The 17,381-nt window shown below is 55.2% G+C and overlaps 6 protein-coding genes across 6 annotated transcripts; 2 read left to right on the forward strand and 4 right to left on the reverse strand.

Annotated features, from left to right (window-relative positions):
• Positions 1-1,777: 1,777 nt before the first annotated feature.
• On the reverse strand, positions 1,778-4,793 carry B0H18DRAFT_1013718 (glyoxal oxidase N-terminus-domain-containing protein). Its single transcript, XM_048029120.1, has 5 exons — positions 4,440-4,793; positions 4,035-4,383; positions 3,721-3,972; positions 2,058-3,667; positions 1,778-1,958 (listed from the first exon to the last, which is right to left on the reverse strand). Exons 1-4 carry the CDS (start codon positions 4,557-4,559, stop codon positions 2,154-2,156), a joined length of 2,235 nt encoding a protein of 744 aa, XP_047892187.1. The 5' UTR covers positions 4,560-4,793; the 3' UTR covers positions 1,778-1,958; positions 2,058-2,153.
• Positions 4,794-5,517: 724 nt separating this feature from the next.
• B0H18DRAFT_450396 (uncharacterized protein) lies at positions 5,518-6,844 on the reverse strand. Its single transcript, XM_048038146.1, has 2 exons — positions 6,376-6,844; positions 5,518-6,314 (listed from the first exon to the last, which is right to left on the reverse strand). Exons 1-2 carry the CDS (start codon positions 6,518-6,520, stop codon positions 5,749-5,751), a joined length of 711 nt encoding a protein of 236 aa, XP_047892188.1. The 5' UTR covers positions 6,521-6,844; the 3' UTR covers positions 5,518-5,748.
• A 484-nt stretch (positions 6,845-7,328) lies between these two features.
• Positions 7,329-8,707, reverse strand: B0H18DRAFT_450454 (uncharacterized protein). Its single transcript, XM_048038147.1, has 5 exons — positions 8,363-8,707; positions 8,244-8,306; positions 8,046-8,186; positions 7,827-7,982; positions 7,329-7,724 (listed from the first exon to the last, which is right to left on the reverse strand). Exons 1-5 carry the CDS (start codon positions 8,488-8,490, stop codon positions 7,418-7,420), a joined length of 795 nt encoding a protein of 264 aa, XP_047892189.1. The 5' UTR covers positions 8,491-8,707; the 3' UTR covers positions 7,329-7,417.
• A 320-nt stretch (positions 8,708-9,027) lies between these two features.
• On the reverse strand, positions 9,028-10,637 carry B0H18DRAFT_878396 (uncharacterized protein; the record flags this gene model as incomplete). The annotated part of the gene is made up of 4 exons (XM_048040619.1): positions 9,028-9,493; positions 9,546-9,768; positions 9,819-10,445; positions 10,496-10,637. 4 exons carry the CDS (start codon positions 10,635-10,637, stop codon positions 9,028-9,030), a joined length of 1,458 nt encoding a protein of 485 aa, XP_047892190.1.
• A 1,355-nt stretch (positions 10,638-11,992) lies between these two features.
• On the forward strand, positions 11,993-14,179 carry B0H18DRAFT_1013745 (uncharacterized protein). Its single transcript, XM_048029121.1, has 5 exons — positions 11,993-13,225; positions 13,273-13,397; positions 13,433-13,559; positions 13,609-14,017; positions 14,069-14,179. The coding sequence occupies exons 1-5, from the start codon at positions 12,040-12,042 to the stop codon at positions 14,127-14,129; spliced, it is 1,908 nt and encodes a 635-aa protein (XP_047892191.1). The 5' UTR covers positions 11,993-12,039; the 3' UTR covers positions 14,130-14,179.
• A 1,131-nt stretch (positions 14,180-15,310) lies between these two features.
• Positions 15,311-17,151, forward strand: B0H18DRAFT_1013751 (uncharacterized protein). The gene is made up of 7 exons (XM_048029122.1): positions 15,311-15,670; positions 15,720-15,872; positions 15,936-16,014; positions 16,068-16,199; positions 16,246-16,319; positions 16,377-16,739; positions 16,840-17,151. The coding sequence occupies exons 1-6, from the start codon at positions 15,455-15,457 to the stop codon at positions 16,701-16,703; spliced, it is 981 nt and encodes a 326-aa protein (XP_047892192.1). The 5' UTR covers positions 15,311-15,454; the 3' UTR covers positions 16,704-16,739; positions 16,840-17,151.
• Positions 17,152-17,381: the final 230 nt, after the last annotated feature.

Consider the following 17,381-nt stretch of genomic DNA (forward strand, 5'->3'; position numbering starts at 1 on the left):
CCCAAGGAATGCATTCAAGACGTACTGCCAAGGCGCTGAAGCAGCATGGGACGTTGCCCCAGAGTTGAACGGCATGACCTGCCGCTGCGAAATTGAATGCACTGTTAGCGTTGTATAGGGACGCGGGCTGGCACTCATCGAATTAGCCTCTCAGTTGACATTCGGCATGTATCAATCCAGGCATTGAGCTCCGCGACCACTCATTGTTGAGGTTCCTACCGAGAATTCCACCCAAGCATATCACCATCTCGCCCTCCTCTGTTAATGTTCTTATTCTGTGGCGAAGCAAGGCGTAATGTCCGTAAGTCCAGCGCATATCTATGGTATCAGTGTTGGCCAGTTGCTCGTGATCCTGTCGGAGTGGTGACCCCGAGATTCAAACGCATCGGATCCGGCAAGCAGAAACCACACGTTGTGCCTCAGACATCGTGGCAGAGACCAATACCCTTGCGAAGTGAGCCCGAGTGTACAGGAGCTTGCCTCCGCGAATAAGTGCGGCAATGACCTTGTGCATGCAGGTTGAGAGCTGGAGCGCAGGCGCCCGGGTGGAGGAAGGACGAGTAAGGAGTGTCGATAGGGACACGAGGACAGCAGGAGCGGCATGGCACCATGTAGGGATTTCAGGCATGGTGGACTCATGAAGGTGCTATAGGACTCACTGGATAAGCATATCCGACCCGTTATCGCTCGGGTGGCATACATTCTCCATGATGATCGGCCACTGGTGCTCGACGATAGATGGCGGGGCAGAAATGAGCATCTGTAGGATGCCAGCTGTGGGTTGCAATTGAATCAGGAGCATGGCACCAAAAAAATGTTGACTATTCTGTACCTCTTCCATGCGCTGCGCCGAGATACCCGGACTCCTTCTACATTAAGCGACGAGCCCTTTCCTAGCCCTGCTTCCGAGAGGCCGAGCTCGGCGAATGAGCATTGAGCTTGCCGCGGTGAATGATGTCGTCCATGAACTCTCTGAGATTATCGTCAGAGCATAGCTCAGCGACCGCTTGAACAGCTGGTTCCTTATGGCCCTTGCTTACTGCGCTCGGGGACGAGAGCCCGGAGCGCAGCACCAGCAGGGCGTAGAGGAAACCGAGTCGCCCTTATAGCGCCTCACAGCCATAGCTATCCCGGCTCTGCGTCTCTCGTGGTACTATCTTCAGAACACCTTGGAGAAGGTCAAGACAGGGCTACCACGCTCCGTCAAGGCGCCGTAAGTCGTCTTCATTCAGACCAACAACATCCTGTGTGAGCGAACTACGCAGCTTCTCACAAGGATCAGCATCACCGGCCTGACACTCATCTCAAGAAATGAGGTCACCAGAGAGGTAAAGGTGCACAGGAGGATGTCGGATGGTACAAGTCCAGACATCTTCCCGTCCATGAGCACCACACCTGAAAGGCATCGTCAATGTCTGTGTCCCCTTGAGTTGTACGGTGCACTCGCCTGCGGCCCCATAGTGAATATACATGTTCTGGATGTAGGCTGTTCACGTACGAGTCGCACGTTCTTGATGAGCGCATTCCGGATCTTGTCCCGCACTGCTTGATGATTCGGAGGTGGTTGTCCCGAATGGGCGATGAGACGACCTGAAGATACTGCGCCCGCCATACCGCACTGGACTAGAGTGTAATTGTCGTGCAGAGCAGCTATCAGCGACACCTACATAAGCCGTCATACACTGGTCGGTGCTGCGGGTGACTCGCGTGCGACAAGCTCGTCTCGGAGCCAACCTGGCTACACGAGAGACTGCCACCCACTGACCCACTGACCCACTTTTCAGGCGACCCTTTCATAGCTTCATTGGACTTCGCACTCGTGCTGATTCCGTTATCTCTACATACTGCCAAGTCCAATCAAGCTCGGGAAAAGAGTCCAAGTGACACGGTGGTGCCACAAAAGGGAGAGACGCGTCGTAAAGGTCCATACGAGGAGGAAACGACATTACTTTAGGGAACTGATCGGTTACAGGAGCAGGCGATACGGGAGGGTATGAAGATTAGAGGCGAAGCGCGAATGAGAATCTATGCATGCAGACGAACCTATGAGCACTCACACAAGCCCAACGAGCGATCGGCCCCCATGAAGAGGCGAGGCACGCTAATAGGAATGTATAAAAAGACGAAGTCCGGTCATTACTGTACTTCCTCGTTCACCGACGAGGCGCGTTCTGGTAGTAAGGGTCAAACTCTGCGCTGGGCCCGCCCGTCCGCACCTCGTCGTGATAAGGCGACAGGCTGATGTTGCTCGCGTTCCCATCCCACATGCTCTTGTTCTCGTGCTGCAGCGGCACGAACGCGCTCGAGTCGGAGTTGCGAAGGTCACGCCTGCCAAGCGCGCCAGCGCCCCCGACGGAGGACATGGCGTACATCGATGCAGGCTTCGCTTGCGATGCTGCGCGTCTCCGACGTGCGACATAGACGCCGAAAGCGGCGCCCAGGATACCAACAACAGCGACGGCTCCGACGATGCCACCGATGATGGCGGCAGTGTGTGACGTGCTCCCAGACGATGAGCTGCTTGAGTTGGAGGAGGTAGAAGAGCTACCAGCGGAGCCACTCGGAGCAGAGCCGCTCACGTTGTCGGCCTGTACGCTAGGGGGAAGGGAGGCCGCAGGGGACGTAGGTTGTGTGCCGAAGTCGCCGCTGCCGATGAGGACGAACGTGCCGTTGCTCGGGATGCCAGACATGGTGACAAACAGCATGGCAGGGCCGGGCTGGAAGAGGTTGGCATTGGGAGGGAGCTGAGAAACATGCAAGGAGATGGACCCGTTGCTGTTCACAGTGTACGTGTTGTTCAACTGCATGGAGCGCTGACCCATGTTCATAGCGTGCGTGGTCCAGCCCGTGCGGATGACCCACACAGTCGTGTTCGCGGCGGCATCGTTCGCAGAGCCGGAGTACGACGAAGGGGGGATCAAGACATCGAAGTAAGCGCCACCGTAGCTGAGCGTACTCGGTACGTTCTGAGGAGTGGGGCGAGTGGACGCAGAGAAGTATGGCGGGTAGAAGAGCTCGGCCTTGTACGTTGTGGGATAGACGGTGCTCATATTGACATCAAGGTTGGGGTTAGAGCCCGCGATGAGCACTGAGGCGTCGGGCAGCAATATAGCCGAGGAGTGGTACAAACGCGCGATGTTCGAGGTGTCCAAACCTTCCGTTGACCAGTAGGAACCGGAGGAAGCAGTTGGGTCGTATATAGCAGGTTGACCGACAGGGTCTGCAGCAAGGGACTCTCCGAACGTCATTTGGGAAAGGGTGGTCGCGTAGAGAGTCTGCTTCGAGAATCCGGCAGTGCCCATAGCGCCGCCGTTCACGACGAGCATCTTACCATCGGGCAGGTGGATGAACTGACCCATGGTCCGGCCCTTCGGCATATCGTCGGTTTCCACATACTTTGGAGTGGAACCGTCCGTCGGCTCAGGTGTAATGTAATGACACTTCGCCGATGCGCCGTACGTCCAGGTGTTGTAGAACGGCCACGAGTAGTTGCCCCAGTAGTAGTCGGGCATGTCCGAGCCACCGCAGAAGAGCACGCTCGGCGTGTAGTCGTTCGCAGGTGTCAGCGGCATCATCGCCGTAGCGCCCGAAGCGGGATACACGCGGACAATACCGTCCGGCATGGGAGGCAAGTCCGTCTCCACGTTGTTCTCAGGATCCCAGAGCACTGACCATCCACATTTAGCGCCAAAATCCTGTCAGCACTCGCACAGCACTCACTCGTCGACAGGTTCGCCTGTACGAACATCTTCCCAGACGGCATCAGATACGTGTGCGCGTACGAGTTGAGGCCCGACGTCTTGACCATGAAGTTCATCAATGTCGCATCGCCCTTGCTCGGATAGAACTCGTACGTCGGCTCCGCCGCACCGCCCTCCGTCGCCGGGTCAACGTTCGGATAGTTCCTGTTGATGTAGCCACCCTCGACGAACCCACCAATGAGCGCGATAGAACCGTCCCCGAGCGGCTCTGCTGCGGAGTACCACCGCTGCTTCTGCATGTGTAGCTGCGTCGCGTTGTCAAACCATTGGCACTCGCGCCCGACAGGTCGTCCCACTTGCACGGATTCAGGATGCGAATCGACTTCGACCCAGAGTAGTCTTGGTACGTCGTGTCATACGTCGCCGAGTAGCCGCCTGGCGCGAGCACGTCGCCCATATTGCCTCCGGGGCCCGCGGCGCCATTGCCGCCAAACGTAGCGTACGACCCGTTCGGTAGATGCATGCCGGACGCACAAAACGTGTTCGTAACGACGTCCATCGTCTGCGAGGTGCGGCCCGCAATGTTGTACGCAGAACCCCACGCAGCGTGTCCGTTAATCTGAGCAGCGTTGCCCTCAGCCTTGTCGAGGACGTAGACGACTTCGTCGTTGCCCAAGAACATCTGATGCGCCGCCATCAATGCACGTTCCCCAAGTCGCAAGCAGAAGAGTCCCTCACCATCATCGCGCTGACGAGCGTATCCCCTCCATCCTCGAACGAACCGGGTGTGTGTGTCTGAGCGAAGGCGGCCGGTGCGGCCGCCGCGAGAGCCAGCAGCGAGAGCTGGCGAGCGAGCATCTTGAAAAGATTCCAATCGTCCGCGTCACCGTTGAGCTGGCGAATAAAGCAGTATTTGGGCTAATAATGGACTAGAGAAGGGGAAGGGCGTCCGGATAGCGAGGAGAAAGGAGTGTGGAGGACGCGAGGGGGGGCTTCAGCCTCGGGGAGGTGGTTGAGAAGGGGAAGTGGCTGCGTGACTTATTGATTTGCCGCCTGTCGCCTGCCAAAAAAGTACCGCCCATGCGGTGTCTCCCGGTCGCGCAGTTTCCTGATCGGGCGTTGTTCTTGGACCTCCTGTTCCGCCGTGGCGGTGAGGCCTCGCCGACGCCTCAGCCTTCCGAGAGCTGCCTCGACATCTCTCGACTGCCTTTTCGACGCATCGCGCCCGTCGCTTCCGCATAGCGAATATCTGAGACGACCCTCTTCTTCTGGCTCATTCGGTTCTGCCTCTCGCCGGCGGCCCGGCGCCGGCAGTCTTTGCCAGTGTCACCTGTGAAGATCATATCAAACCACCCAAGCTATTCTTGGACAATCAACACTCCGCTGCCAGGCACAAAGAGACCGACACGGGCTTTGTGGCGACTGACCAGCGGTTGCACGTACCTGGTGCGTACATACGTGTATGTTCAGCGTATGTATAACTCCCTCGACGGCCTTGTGCGAGTTCTGATACGCGTCGCCTTTATCCAGTCTGTAGCGCATGAAAAGACACTCACCGCAGATCTAGACGAGCAAAATCCAGACATGGAATCTTCATTAACTGGTGCCGATCGGCATGCCAGAAGCTTGCTGTCCTAGGTTGAAGTTCTATTCGTGAGTCGCGTTCTGCATGACGACTCAGCGTGTAATGCACGCGCCAGTTTTATTTTTGGTCTTCTGCCAGCTCGTGAGCCTTGCGAAGGTCGCACGTCGATGGGAGAACTGCAATTTAGGGGGAACTGTATCGGGCGCCCTTCGGCTTTGCGCATGCCGCTTGACACTCGTTGATCTCGATTGTTCCGCCTGTCGGAACCATGGCCTTACTTGAAACAAACTTGAAAGGTATATGGGATGCACCTCCGGTGGACGATCATGAATTTCTGACCATGTGCACCCGCACCGTCCGCCTTGTGAGTCGTTGCAGTTTTGCAATCTCCTCGGGGTTGCTCCATAAATTTCGTGATTAGGTTCGACGCCTATCCGCCAGCTGGCCCTGGCCTTGCGCGTGCTAGTCCTTTGCCAGCACATATCGCGAGTACGCTCTTGATGGTTCGCCAGTGTTAGGCTGAGTTGTTGATTTCGTTGATGTCCACTTCTGAGGTTGATGAGAGTTGAATTCCATAGTAGTGTCGAAGTATTCCAGATGTTTTCCTAATGACATCATGCTATACACCCCCAACTGCAGACGTGCGCACAGGCGGAATGTGGCGGCCTTAGTATCGCTGGGGCGTCCCGTAAGGAGGAATGTCGAGGGCGAGCTAGACCGAGTCTCTTGGCCGAGATCTGACGGCGGGTGCGGATCGTTCGACCTCAGCCGCCCACCGTAGTCTAGTTCGCCCTCGACACTGCCGGTTATAATCCCATTTCGATGGGAACAGCAAGACTCCACCTGAGTGCGCCGTTTGAAGGCGAGGCCTATCATCTTGGAACTGACTGCCATGTGGCAGTACTGCCAAGTGGGCGGAGGCGCAGATCCAACCAGTGGTGACTGCTCAAAGCCCTCTGCACGAGCAGCAAGTGTGCGCAATGCGCTCCTCGTTGTCATACTTGTGGCAAGACAGCTTGTAGCCGGAGGTAAGTCCTGCATTAAGTAGGAGTGACAGCGGGAGGCTTACGCTCGCCTATGGTTCCTCACGGTCTTGTCCAGGATGGGTAGGACTGCACACTCCAGAAGCGTCGGACATACCGAACACGGAACGTAAACGATGACGAGAGGGGTAGTCTGAACCCAGGATACTCAGCTGGATATTGTGGACAGCAGCGCCGACGTATGCGAGCATGCTGTGCGCAAGCTCGGCCGTCGCGGCGTTGGGGTGCAGGCCGGCGAGGGAGATGAGCTAGAGGGCGCGGGACGAGCTAGAGGGCTGACCCATCCGTGATGACGTCCTCCTGTGCGCAATGAATGTACGAATGCGCAAGAGGCAGGGGAAGCGACGCGCTGCATAACGGGCGCATATAGTCACTGTCAGCTACCGTTGTCAATAGAAGAGACGGCGCGGGGCCTGGAGCTACATGGTGGTTGTAGGAGAAGATGTACGACAGTGGGTACCTCGACGAGAGTCTTATATATGCGCGCAGACTGTTGGAGATTGAAGTCAAGCCATAACGTGAGGATGAAGTTGTAGCGAGCTTGAGGGCGGGCGCATGCACAGAACGCGATCTGAGATCGATCGAGTGGCCACCGACGCGTCGGGCGCGCGTCGCGTAGCCTTATTTGGAAGTGCTAAGTCGACCACTACGTCACCTGTAACCAAGATGACCGCATCATTGCCGCATCATCTACTTGAGCAGTACATATTAATAGAACGCAGGTTGCGCCTCGATTCATTCATTATACGATCAAATGCTACTACGATGGGCTGTACAGCTAGTAAGTACTGCTACTGAGCACAAGTCTAAGATCCAAGCAACACCCGACCAGGATCGCCGCCTGTTTGAAGTCTTTGTCACGCAATCGACACACTGAAAGGTCGCGCTTGCCCAAGCTTGAGCGCTTGAGCCTGGCATATACCACCTACTTACATAGATTTCATCGCGAACACGTTATCAGTACTTTGTTGACAGCATGTGTGTGCCGAGTTCTTGAGTGTGGCCGTAAACATGTAAATTGCCATCTACCTCTAGGAAATAACATCCACATATCAAGCGGGTATATGTACACAGGCTCCATTAGAAGGTCACGATTGGACGTTCGACAGTGGTTTTCGGCGACGGGTATGGGTATAAGAGCTGATTGTGCCACCAGCAGCTCTGATGTTAGTCGACGCGGCCGCTGCATCGACATGGCCAGCTGCCGCCTCCGATTGCAGCCTTCGCCGCTTTTGTAGTCGCGTGTTTTTCGCGGGAGGCGATGGGCTGACCGGCTCGGGGTCTGCAGGGGCGGGACGCTTCAAGGAGGAACGCCGAGTTGTGCGGGTTGTGCGATCTTGAGCATCGCCTCTTTGTCCCAATCGTAGTGGTGATGGGCGGGATCGTCTGGTCAAGCTGCATATCAGCAATTAGAATCCGAAGATACATGAAGGTGCTGAGAACCGACGTGGAGGATAGCCATACTATCGGTACTCAACACCTCTGTGTGACACTCACTTTGATTGTGTAGGCCTTTTCTCGGGTTGAGGAGACAGACGCGGACTCTGAACTATCGGCCGATCTGCGTCTACCGCGACCTCAGGGATAGCATCCACCCCGGATCGAGACACCTGTTGAGGAGACAAGACTAATGGTCGAGCATCGTTTTGACCCCTTAGAACAATACGTGAATGATTATCAGCCATGACCGTAGGTACACTATGGCCTTCCACTCACCCTATCGGCGAGGCCACCTTGTCAGTCTCCTGTGTCGCAGAACTCGAGCTGCTGGCCCCTTCAGACGCTGCAGGGGCTGGCGACCTTTGTCGTTCTCTTTTAGGGCCACATTGGGAGCCCAAGTTCGGAAACACGTCTTGCCTACGCATGGGAGTGGTCAACATACGCGTCTCTGGAACCCATCGGCCATAGACGTACCATCTGCCTTGAGCCAACCGATTCGCGTGGCCATACCGCCGGGATTGCACAGTGGGATCGAGACTGAAATAAGGGCGCGTCAGAACATCGCGTGGTTCGGCGGAGGGCGGTCAACGTACGTGTAAAAGGTCGTGGCCGAGAAGGCCCCGGACAAAGTTGCGTGTGGCCGGCGGCTGGACGCTGGAGACAAACGGGAGCCGTTGGTAGTCGGCAAGTTGAGGGGTGACTCGGCGAGGGTGGCGAACATGTCGATGTCTTGTTGTGTAAGGTGAAGGCTCGTCGAAAGGAGTAAGGAGGCGCGTGAGTGATAGGGAGAGAACAGAGCGTTATGAGGGGCCTGAGGGGCGGCGCAGCCACTTATGAAAGAGTCGAACCGGGACCAAACAAACCAACCTGCTAGTTCCGGCCGGAGTGGCGACAAACAAACCGCCACGGACGGCTTGGAAACAATGACTTACCAAACGGACCTGGACGTTCTCTTCAAATTTACGTAGATCCGCCGACTCAGGGGTCGAATACCTTTGACCCCGCAAAGGCGACCGCAGGTAACATTTGTGGCATGTACTATTCGGCTTGACATGAACATCTCACAAATGAACCACAGGTAGCGAAGATACTCACCTCATGCTCTGCGCCACTTTCCTTCTTATGTCGCTCCATAGACGTCGTGCGCGCAGAAAATGCCGAGATGAACTCCAGTCATGAGCCCGTGAATGGTCCCAGACACACAGGCTATGATCATTTCGCCACGCACTGTACAACTCCGTCTCGCACTTGCTCATGTTCATAAGTCATCATAACCGGGCATCCCCGACTTTCTCTTCTCAACACCACGGCTCGGTACGCCGAGCCTCGCGAGCACCTCCGCCCATGCACAGCACATCCCCGCAACGCCTTCATACAGGCTGTACGGCTCGTCGGGCACATACATCTCGCCCTTCCGTTCCAGCGCGCCGTACTCCGTGGCCAGGTGCGCGAGGTGCACCGCGCGCACGAGCCAATAAGTGTCCTCCCCCGAGTCGAGCGCGTCGGAGACGGCGAGGAGCGCATACACGCTGCCACCAACGCCATGGCAGAGTCCGACGCCCTTGCGGAGTAGGCCGTGAGTGTAGACGAGCTCGCCGCCGCGCTGCAAGGCCGCGATGGTCCGATCGCGGAGGGACGATGAGATGGCGAGCGAAGATGACTGCGCGGTTCGATTGAGGAACATGGACAGCAGCATGAGCACGCCGGGGGCGCCATGACACCACCTGAAACCGACCCTTGGTAAGTCTTCCAGAGGCCAGGGAGCTGAAGACTCACTGCAACAGCTCGTGGCGATCATCCTCGCCGATGCTCACCCGCTTCGCCTCTGTGCTTGTCGCTGTACCGCCAGCGACGTGATACAAGTGCCTTCCAGCTTTTGAAGGCCAATTCCCAAGCGGCTCCTGAATCGCCAGCAGCCATTCGATCATCTCGACGATGTCTGGCCAATGGGGTTGAATGATGCTTGACGGCGTTAGGACGAGCATATGCAGAATCCCAACTGTGGCAAATCGAGTCAGTAACAATACTCCCAAATTTACTATCACTTACCGACACCGTGTGCGCCTCCAAGATACCGAGAGCTGTGCCATCTCCACATGAGGGGAGGCACCTTGTCGCGCTCGTCTCTGAGACTTGCAAGCTCCTCTTTGTATTCGCGAGCACCGATTTTGCCTCGCTTCATGATGTCCTCAACGAGCGCTTGTACGTTGGCATTGGCGCAGAGCGATGCAACGGCATGAATGGCGGGGTCCTCGGTCTGGCTGATCGACACACCACCGTCGCGAAGAGACGCGAGTTCCGTACGAAGAAAATGCAGAGCGTACAGCAGTCCTGCGCGGCCATACAGGACTTCGCAACCGTCATCGTCCATCTCTTCATTGGCCGAAACCTGGAGGGCAGCTTCGAGTAGCTGAACGCAAGTCGTCCACGACTCTTCAATCTTCTGCAGATCGCTCCCGCTGACGCTGGCCTTGCGCAGACCAGAGCTGACCCAGAGCCTCTCCTTCAGGATGAGGGTTGCTGATCCGACGCTGGTTTCGAGAAACGAAGCGCGGGATCCTGAATGTGGGACCGTCAACTGCTGGGACGTAAGGGGAGCGATGGTCGATTTCGCCAGGTCCGATGGCACGAATCCTGCCACGCTCTTGTCCATGAGATATACTCCTGCCAGTCCATCTGTTAGGCAGCCTTCTGGATCCGATCCTTGGAATACATGCCTGCAGAACCAATGTGTACACCAGCTCGGGTAGCCGAGTGCCTGTGAATACGCCTCGCGTTAGACATGAGTGCGTCTTGAATGTCCTCTTGCAGGACCCGCAGGTCGGCAGGCGGCTTGTTAGAGTGAGGGATGTATCGAGAGGTAGACATTGCCAGCTGTCACTGTGGACTACGAGGGACTGTTGATGGCTGCTTCAGTTCAAAGAAAATGATTACTAGTCAGCTGCAGAACGAGCCAACTTACCCAGAATCATAGAACTGAGTTCATGCCGCTGACGTCAGGCGGGCCCTTGCCCCGAGTTTCCACCTGAAATGCTCCCTGAAGTCTCCAATTGGATAGAAAACAAACCTGCATGTCTACAAATGACCTAGTTTTGCGATCGCACTATACAACGACGGCGACGATCGAGGGGGAGGAGGAGGGGACCGCGATAAAGTCAGACCCATATCTATGAATAATTGTTGATTCTCTGCAAGGCCAGGATCAAGTACTAGTTCATGTCCCCCGCACAGAATGAGAATGAGGTCGGTCAAAGGCAGGTCGACAACTTATTGTTCAAGAGATTGGTGGACGGGTAACAAGAGGTAACATTATTTAAGCTGCTAGGACCGTCATCCGTGGGAAGCGTACATGAGCGTACATACCCAATTCGGTGTTTGCTCCCAAACGTCCGCCTGGCGCGCGGTCCCTTGCTCTGAGATCGTCCAGTCGTCCTGCCAATCACAAACTAGCTTAAGCTTTACGAGAATGCACTTGGATGCTGAGGCAAAGCTCGAATGTGGCCAAACCGACTTTGAAACGACCCCGTGTTAAGGACAGCCTTGCGCGGTTTACGCTATGGACTGGGCTGTCGCCGTTGACAGCCTGAGATTATTGATGATCAATGCGCAGAACGACGTGCTCGAGAGCGGATCTGAATGCATTGTTGCCATATCAGCGCGACCAGCGGTATGAAGGGTCTACAACAAGGTTCTCATGCCTTAGCGTTGATAGGGCGGCTTGACCTGCTCAATCATTGCAGTGAAATCTCGTACTCTTCCAAACCCCCCGAACAGTGGATCGGTCACTCAACAGGAGGCTTACGCGCGCAGCTCCCGGGTCTACTCGTGAAGACATGATGACTGGCGGCCATGATATCACGGGAAAGGAATCTCGACAAGATCCCGCCTTGACGAGAGAACCCGAGGCCAGTGACTCTTGTAGTTTATTTGTCCCATTTGCTCATGAACGTTATAGAGAGAAGATACTGTACCCTCGTATGAGTCCGTGGAAGAGCAGACTTTCACAGGCGATGGCGCCTGGAGGACGTGCGCAGAGAAGGTCTGGAAGCACGAGCAAACAACGATAGCGGGATGGAATGGGCAGATTGATACGCTCCTCGTCTTTGTTAGTCGATTTCTTCTGTGATGCACACTCACCGCAGACGCCTATCTCTTACCTCGCAACACTGGAATTCACGCATGCTCATATGATCTACAGGCAGGTCTTTTCTCGGCGGTCCTAACTGCTTTCAACGTGCAATATTACGCAGCGCTGCAGAGCACTCAAGTAATGTTACAACTCCCCGCAGACATTGCCACCCCCGTCCTTCTATCCACCCTGGCGACCACTTCGAATTCCCCGGTTGCTGCATCGGCAATTGTCATTAACATACTCTGGTTCCTCGCTCTCGTCCTGAGCCTAGCTGCGGCATCCGTCGGCATCAGCGTGAAGCAATGGCTCGTAGCGTACATCCCTCCGGAAAGCACTACCGCGCGCCAGCGCGCTCGAATATGGCACCTGCGACATCGCGGTTTGCGTAAATGGCGGGTACCCGCCATCGTGGCTATGCTCCCGATCCTCCTCCAGCTTTCCCTGCTATTATTCTTGGCTGGCGTTGTCGTGCTCCTGTGGACGCTGAACATGATCGTCGCTATTGTCGTCATGGTCCCAGTGGCTGTGCTTATCCTGCTCTCTGGTCTCGTCGCCATCATCCCGACCTTCGCACCCGACTGTCCGTACAAGTCACCACAAGCGTGGTGGATCTACTTGCTCATCCATCGACTCACTCGTTTCGACGGAACGCTCAAAAGGCGGCTATTCGAAACCCGCCGACACTTTCTGCTGCGCCTCTGGAGAACCGTCGTGACGACACGAGACTGGCTGGATCGCGAAAATAATCTGCTTCGCTCGGAGGCACGGGAGCAGACGTCCGAGTCCGTCCTGGATACGGTAGCCGTGCTTGTGGCGGCAGATCAACTGGTCCGCGACGACGAATTTCTCCAGGCTGTTATCGTTCCTGCATTCCAATTGGTGGACTCGTCACGCAGGGATTTCGACGAGTCTCTTCAAGCATTCTATCAACTAGTACAGTCCAGGGCGCACGTCGCGTTGCCATCCGCCCACAGCACGGGCGATTCGTTGGCCCTACCGATCATGTCTTGGTTCAAGGACGAGATGGACAGCGGATCGGTAGCTGCCATGGCCGATTTGACCTTGGAGATGCTCATCAAAGTAGCTGGGGAGCTGAGACCCAACCGAGCGAAACAGGCGCGAGAGATATCACGGATCCTCGCGATACTACAAGCGCTCCTTGCTGCGCTCCCTCGATCCCAATCCCGTGCCCTCATTCGTCTTATCGACTGGTATTGCGACGAGGGAACGACCTGCCGACCTTCCCATGCTTGTGAAGATGACCCAGTGGAGGTGATCTCCCAGCATGCAGTCCGGTACCGGTCTAAGATCAAGGCAATGCCTGGTTCGTCCCTTGCTTTGCTGTCTATCTCATGCTAATCGCATGTACAGTTCGTCAACAAGCCGTCTTGGGTTCAAAAGCCATGGATCGACTCGAACAGTTGTTGCATGATTCCGCCTCTGGGAGCTTCCAACATCGCCACGCAGAACGGGGGCTACTGAGACTGATAGGCGTCGTACTCGATAATCGACAATCCCCGGGACAGAAGAGTCTGCCCTTGTCGTGTCGCGTCTCTGCCACTTGCTGGGAGGTGACAAACCAATCCCGCCCGGTACTCGCACTACCTTAATATGGCTGGCTGCAAGAGTTGCGGCAGATCTACCCTTGGAAGCAAAATGTGAGTCACTACCGTGAGACGCGTGACAATGTGCTGATCATCAAAGTAGCGGTCATTGGTCTTGTAGCTTGCCTACGAATGCTTTCTAAAGAGCCTCACAACGACATACGCTCACAGAACACTTTATGCCTCTGTACTGCTATCGGGACATCTCTCGACAACATTGGGTCAGACGATGGGCTAGCAGACGTATCCGGCCCTTTGCGCTCTGCTCTTCACGATTTCCTCGATTCGATCAGCTACTTGGACCGCTACGGCATGTTCGATTACTTGCGAGGGATCCTCTCGGTTTACGGTGTCATGGCTCGGAGGCAAGCCCATTTCCTCACGTCCTCTGATCTCGCGAAACTGGATGCCTGTGTTGCGGCCTGCACCGAGGGCTGGCCGCGAGGTCTGGCGGAGGCGAAGATACTCCAGGAAAGACTAGCACACTTGCATGGTGCTCTGGACATGATTCCGTGCGTGATTATATCCATTTCTCGCTTGACACCTCGCTCAAATTTAAACAGAAATGCTGATGGTATAATCCAGGATGATGCTCACATCTCTATCTGTGTCACCTCCGTATGACGTCAATCGGAATGTACATCAACTTCAACCGCGGAATCGTCATGATCTACATACTGCGTCTCGCTCTGTAATTGAGGCTGATACGCCGACCGGCCGTGGGGTCACGACTCTGTGTATGGTTCGATGATACGGTTTGTTGTAAGTTTCGCAGTCACGAATCAACATACTCTCGCAGACCTAGTAAGCGGGTGCCAACGTTGGGGGGTATGCATCCGTATCTTCGAATCAGCCCAATCTCCGGCTAATGTGCTCAAGTAACAGAACGCTTTTGAGCAAGTTCTTTCCCACCCAACAGGCTCGGTCTTCCCAAGACGACTGCTTCAGTTGTCTGTCACGATCTTAACCTGTGGGTCCGCTGAGCCTGGGTGCTCCCAGTTGAGACTCACTTTACGGTATGCCGTTCACCACATGAACTAATGACGTTCTCGTATGTGTATGAAAGTATGACTTTGAATCTCCTAATAGGACGTGGTGGGGCCAGCCTACTGTGGCATAGGAAATCTTGTGCGCCATGGCTCAGGAAGCTTCTGCTTGAACTCCTCTCGTCACTGTAAGAGTTACTTGCTCTCCATGTGTCTATTTATTGCAATGCTTTTCGACCGTCGTTCCTCTGCCTGACGTCCTCAATTCTGCTTTATATCGGCCAACTTGAAGATCAGATCGTTACGAAAAACGGGTTGAACAACAAGCGCCTGCGCGGTGGCGCGGCCACCCAACGGCCACCGCAGATAATTTCTCAACTCCGCGATACTGTGGCTAAATGGAATATCCTCCCCCTGCTCCTCCTCCTCCACAATCCATCTTTGGGCGAATTGCCATGTCTCTAGCTCTACTGTGTGCATATCAAGTCTCGTCTGTTGGACACTTCCCAAGCTGGGTTCGGGAGCGCTCACCCCATCACTCCTGCCTTACACCCGCGCCGCCCAATGTTTGCGCGGCCACACTTCGTGCGTATTCACCTCAAAAAAGTCGGCTTCAGAGTGGACACTTATTGAAGAATTCGTTCTAGTACACGCCATTTGTGTGAGCTGGCCCAGCGGTTCTGTGTCTGCGAAAGAACGATGTTTCACTTTCAGCGGCGTTTCAGGCCTCCGATTCGGCGTTAGGCTGATACCGTTGCCACCCAAAAAGGATGCAGCCTACAGCTGACGCCGTGGCCGACATAACGTAAGTTAGGATGCACTCAGTCTGGTCTCATATCGGCGATTTGAGCGTGTTATTCGACCCCAGGCTTCGCTTCATTCCTCCCTCGGTCAGCTCGTCTCTCACCCTCATGAGTGTACATCCAACCAGGCAGCGACTGGACGCTTAGCCGCTTTGCGCACATGGCTAACACCGCGTCCGAGAACGTGAACGGGGTTCTCTCTGTAAATCTCGCCAGTATCTGCATTGAGAGTCTCCTGTGCGGCATGTTTGACTCCCTCACCGTGGCGTCCATCTATATATTGCACATCCGAACGGAGGCAAGACGTGGCGGAAGACCGCCTTTGACATTACCGGTACTCGTCGTTTCTGGGACCCTGCTGGTAGCAGTCACAACGGTACGCCACCTTATCTTGCACCACCCGGTCAGACGCTCATACCAATTAGCATTGGATTCTGAGCATTTGTCGCTTGTTTATAGGTCTGGGAGGTCATGGATCACAAGCAGCTGTAGAGTACTTGACCGAATGTGGCCAGCCACTTTATGTGGCAGAAGTCGCCATAGTGTTTCTGTGCACAATAGTAGCAGACGCGGTCTTGGTGAGTAAAGTGCATCTTGCAGAAACATGATCGTGTGTTGATTGCGTGCTATAACGTTTTCAGGTCTTCCGACTCTGGGTCGTCTGGTCACACAATAAGACTGTGGTCGTACCTCCTCTTGCTATCATGGTTGGACTCGTGGGTCAGTAGCCTATATGCGGCGTCGATCGTTGGCCCTCACTGAGCGTATCTCAGTCTGTAGCGTAGGCGGAACATATACTTCCATGGAGGTGGGACACACAGAGAATGATGGGTTGACGAGCAAAGTCGGAAAGTGGACTATGAGCGGCTTGATCTGCACGCTCTGCACGGACTTGTACTGTTCATGTGAGTTTTGCTTTGCTCTAGCTCGCGCATTACTGAATGATCGCAGGTATGATCGCAGGGAAGCTCCTTCGTACACACCGCTGTACCGAGCGCGCAGGCGCGTCCTGTGCAGTTATTCTGGTGAGTCTGTCTGCTCTGCGAATGACTGCAATACATGACTCCCTCACGACCATGTAGAACTGGCTCCCAATATACATTGAGAGTGCGGCTTTCTATACGGCATGGACACTCTTCTACGCCATAACCTATGGAGCACAGAGCGCCGCGAGATACATTGGCGCAGCGTGTTTGCCCGCTGCAGCTGGAATCGCTTGCACGCTTATCAACGTTCATATCGGGTTTGATCAACTACCGAAGAGCGAACAGCGGCAAGGGGGTATGTGGGACAGAGCGCCGCAGTTTACAACGTGGATACCGGAGTGGGTGTCGGAGACCTACGACAACACTGAAGCTCAAGCCACCCAATCACGGGACTCGCGCGAGGATGCTGGGGACAAGGGATGATCAAGGTTCCTCCACCCGCGGACCGAACTTCATTTGGTGAGTAGTGCGTAAATTTAGAACTTACTGTAACGTCCCACTAACGCTCGTAGTCGCTGACCAGCTCTGAGGGTCCGGAATCGAGCCAGCGCATGACCAGTGTCATAAGTGGTTTGTTGGCCACTACCGGTCACCGGTCAAGCGGATGGCTATCGCCGTAGCTTTAGGTGCGAAGGACATGGACCCGGGATTCGAGTAGGCATGTTCCGTCTTCTCGTCGATCCGTAGTCCGATAGTACTGAGCTCGTCATCAACATCGACCAATTCTACCGTTGAGCTGTTCGCGGCATTGATATGCTGGTGACGTCTACGTGTGCTACCTTGAGAAGGTAAAAGGTATATATGCCTCGACATGAACCATGACTCGCCTGGCAACCATCGGCGAAGCGTGGTTCCTCATGCAATCTGATGGATAGCAGTGTAACTGCTTCTCTTACTTGTCGGCTCAGGCAGCCTACTCCTTCTCTCTGGTAAGAAATGTCAGCGACGTGAAGGCGGGAGGATTGGAGTGAAAGGTGCACATCGCAGCTGGTCATGACCACTACGGAGTTGCCAAGTTGGGCTGTAGCGCTACCAGGGGGGTCCCGAATGGATGAGCTGCGATGATTCGGACTAGGTTCGGATCCCGTCGTAGTCTGGATA

The sequence above is a fragment of the Fomitopsis serialis genome (genome assembly GCF_022376445.1).
Source record: "Fomitopsis serialis strain Sig1Antser10 chromosome Unknown B0H18scaffold_44, whole genome shotgun sequence".
In the NCBI taxonomy this organism is placed as follows: domain Eukaryota; kingdom Fungi; phylum Basidiomycota; class Agaricomycetes; order Polyporales; family Fomitopsidaceae; genus Fomitopsis; species Fomitopsis serialis.

Bases quoted from the DNA above. Each gene is read 5' to 3' on its own strand.
- B0H18DRAFT_1013745 (XM_048029121.1), top strand. From the start codon at position 12,040: ATGTTACAACTCCCCGCAGACATTGCCACCCCCGTCCTTCTATCCACC. The intron at 13,398-13,432 runs GTACTCGATAAT...GGGACAGAAGAG, and splicing joins TACTGAGACTGATAGGCGTC to TCTGCCCTTGTCGTGTCGCG. The intron at 13,560-13,608 runs GTGAGTCACTAC...TCATCAAAGTAG, and splicing joins TCTACCCTTGGAAGCAAAAT to CGGTCATTGGTCTTGTAGCT.
- B0H18DRAFT_1013718 (XM_048029120.1), bottom strand. From the start codon at position 4,559: ATGCTCGCTCGCCAGCTCTCGCTGCTGGCTCTCGCGGCGGCCGCACCG. The intron at 4,384-4,439 runs GTGAGGGACTCT...GCGGCGCATCAG, and splicing joins CGCTCGTCAGCGCGATGATG to ATGTTCTTGGGCAACGACGA. The intron at 3,668-3,720 runs GTGAGTGCTGTG...GTGGATGGTCAG, and splicing joins ACAGGCGAACCTGTCGACGA to TGCTCTGGGATCCTGAGAAC.
- B0H18DRAFT_450396 (XM_048038146.1), bottom strand. From the start codon at position 6,520: ATGCTCGCATACGTCGGCGCTGCTGTCCACAATATCCAGCTGAGTATC. The intron at 6,315-6,375 runs GTGAGGAACCAT...TGCAGGACTTAC, and splicing joins TACCCATCCTGGACAAGACC to CTCCGGCTACAAGCTGTCTT.
- B0H18DRAFT_450454 (XM_048038147.1), bottom strand. From the start codon at position 8,490: ATGTTCGCCACCCTCGCCGAGTCACCCCTCAACTTGCCGACTACCAAC. The intron at 7,983-8,045 runs GTGAGTGGAAGG...TATTGTTCTAAG, and splicing joins AAGGTGGCCTCGCCGATAGG to GGGTCAAAACGATGCTCGAC. The intron at 7,725-7,826 runs GTGAGTGTCACA...GCTGATATGCAG, and splicing joins AAAAGGCCTACACAATCAAA to CTTGACCAGACGATCCCGCC.
- B0H18DRAFT_1013751 (XM_048029122.1), top strand. From the start codon at position 15,455: ATGGCTAACACCGCGTCCGAGAACGTGAACGGGGTTCTCTCTGTAAAT. The intron at 16,015-16,067 runs GTCAGTAGCCTA...AGCGTATCTCAG, and splicing joins TATCATGGTTGGACTCGTGG to TCTGTAGCGTAGGCGGAACA. The intron at 16,200-16,245 runs GTGAGTTTTGCT...GAATGATCGCAG, and splicing joins CACGGACTTGTACTGTTCAT to GTATGATCGCAGGGAAGCTC.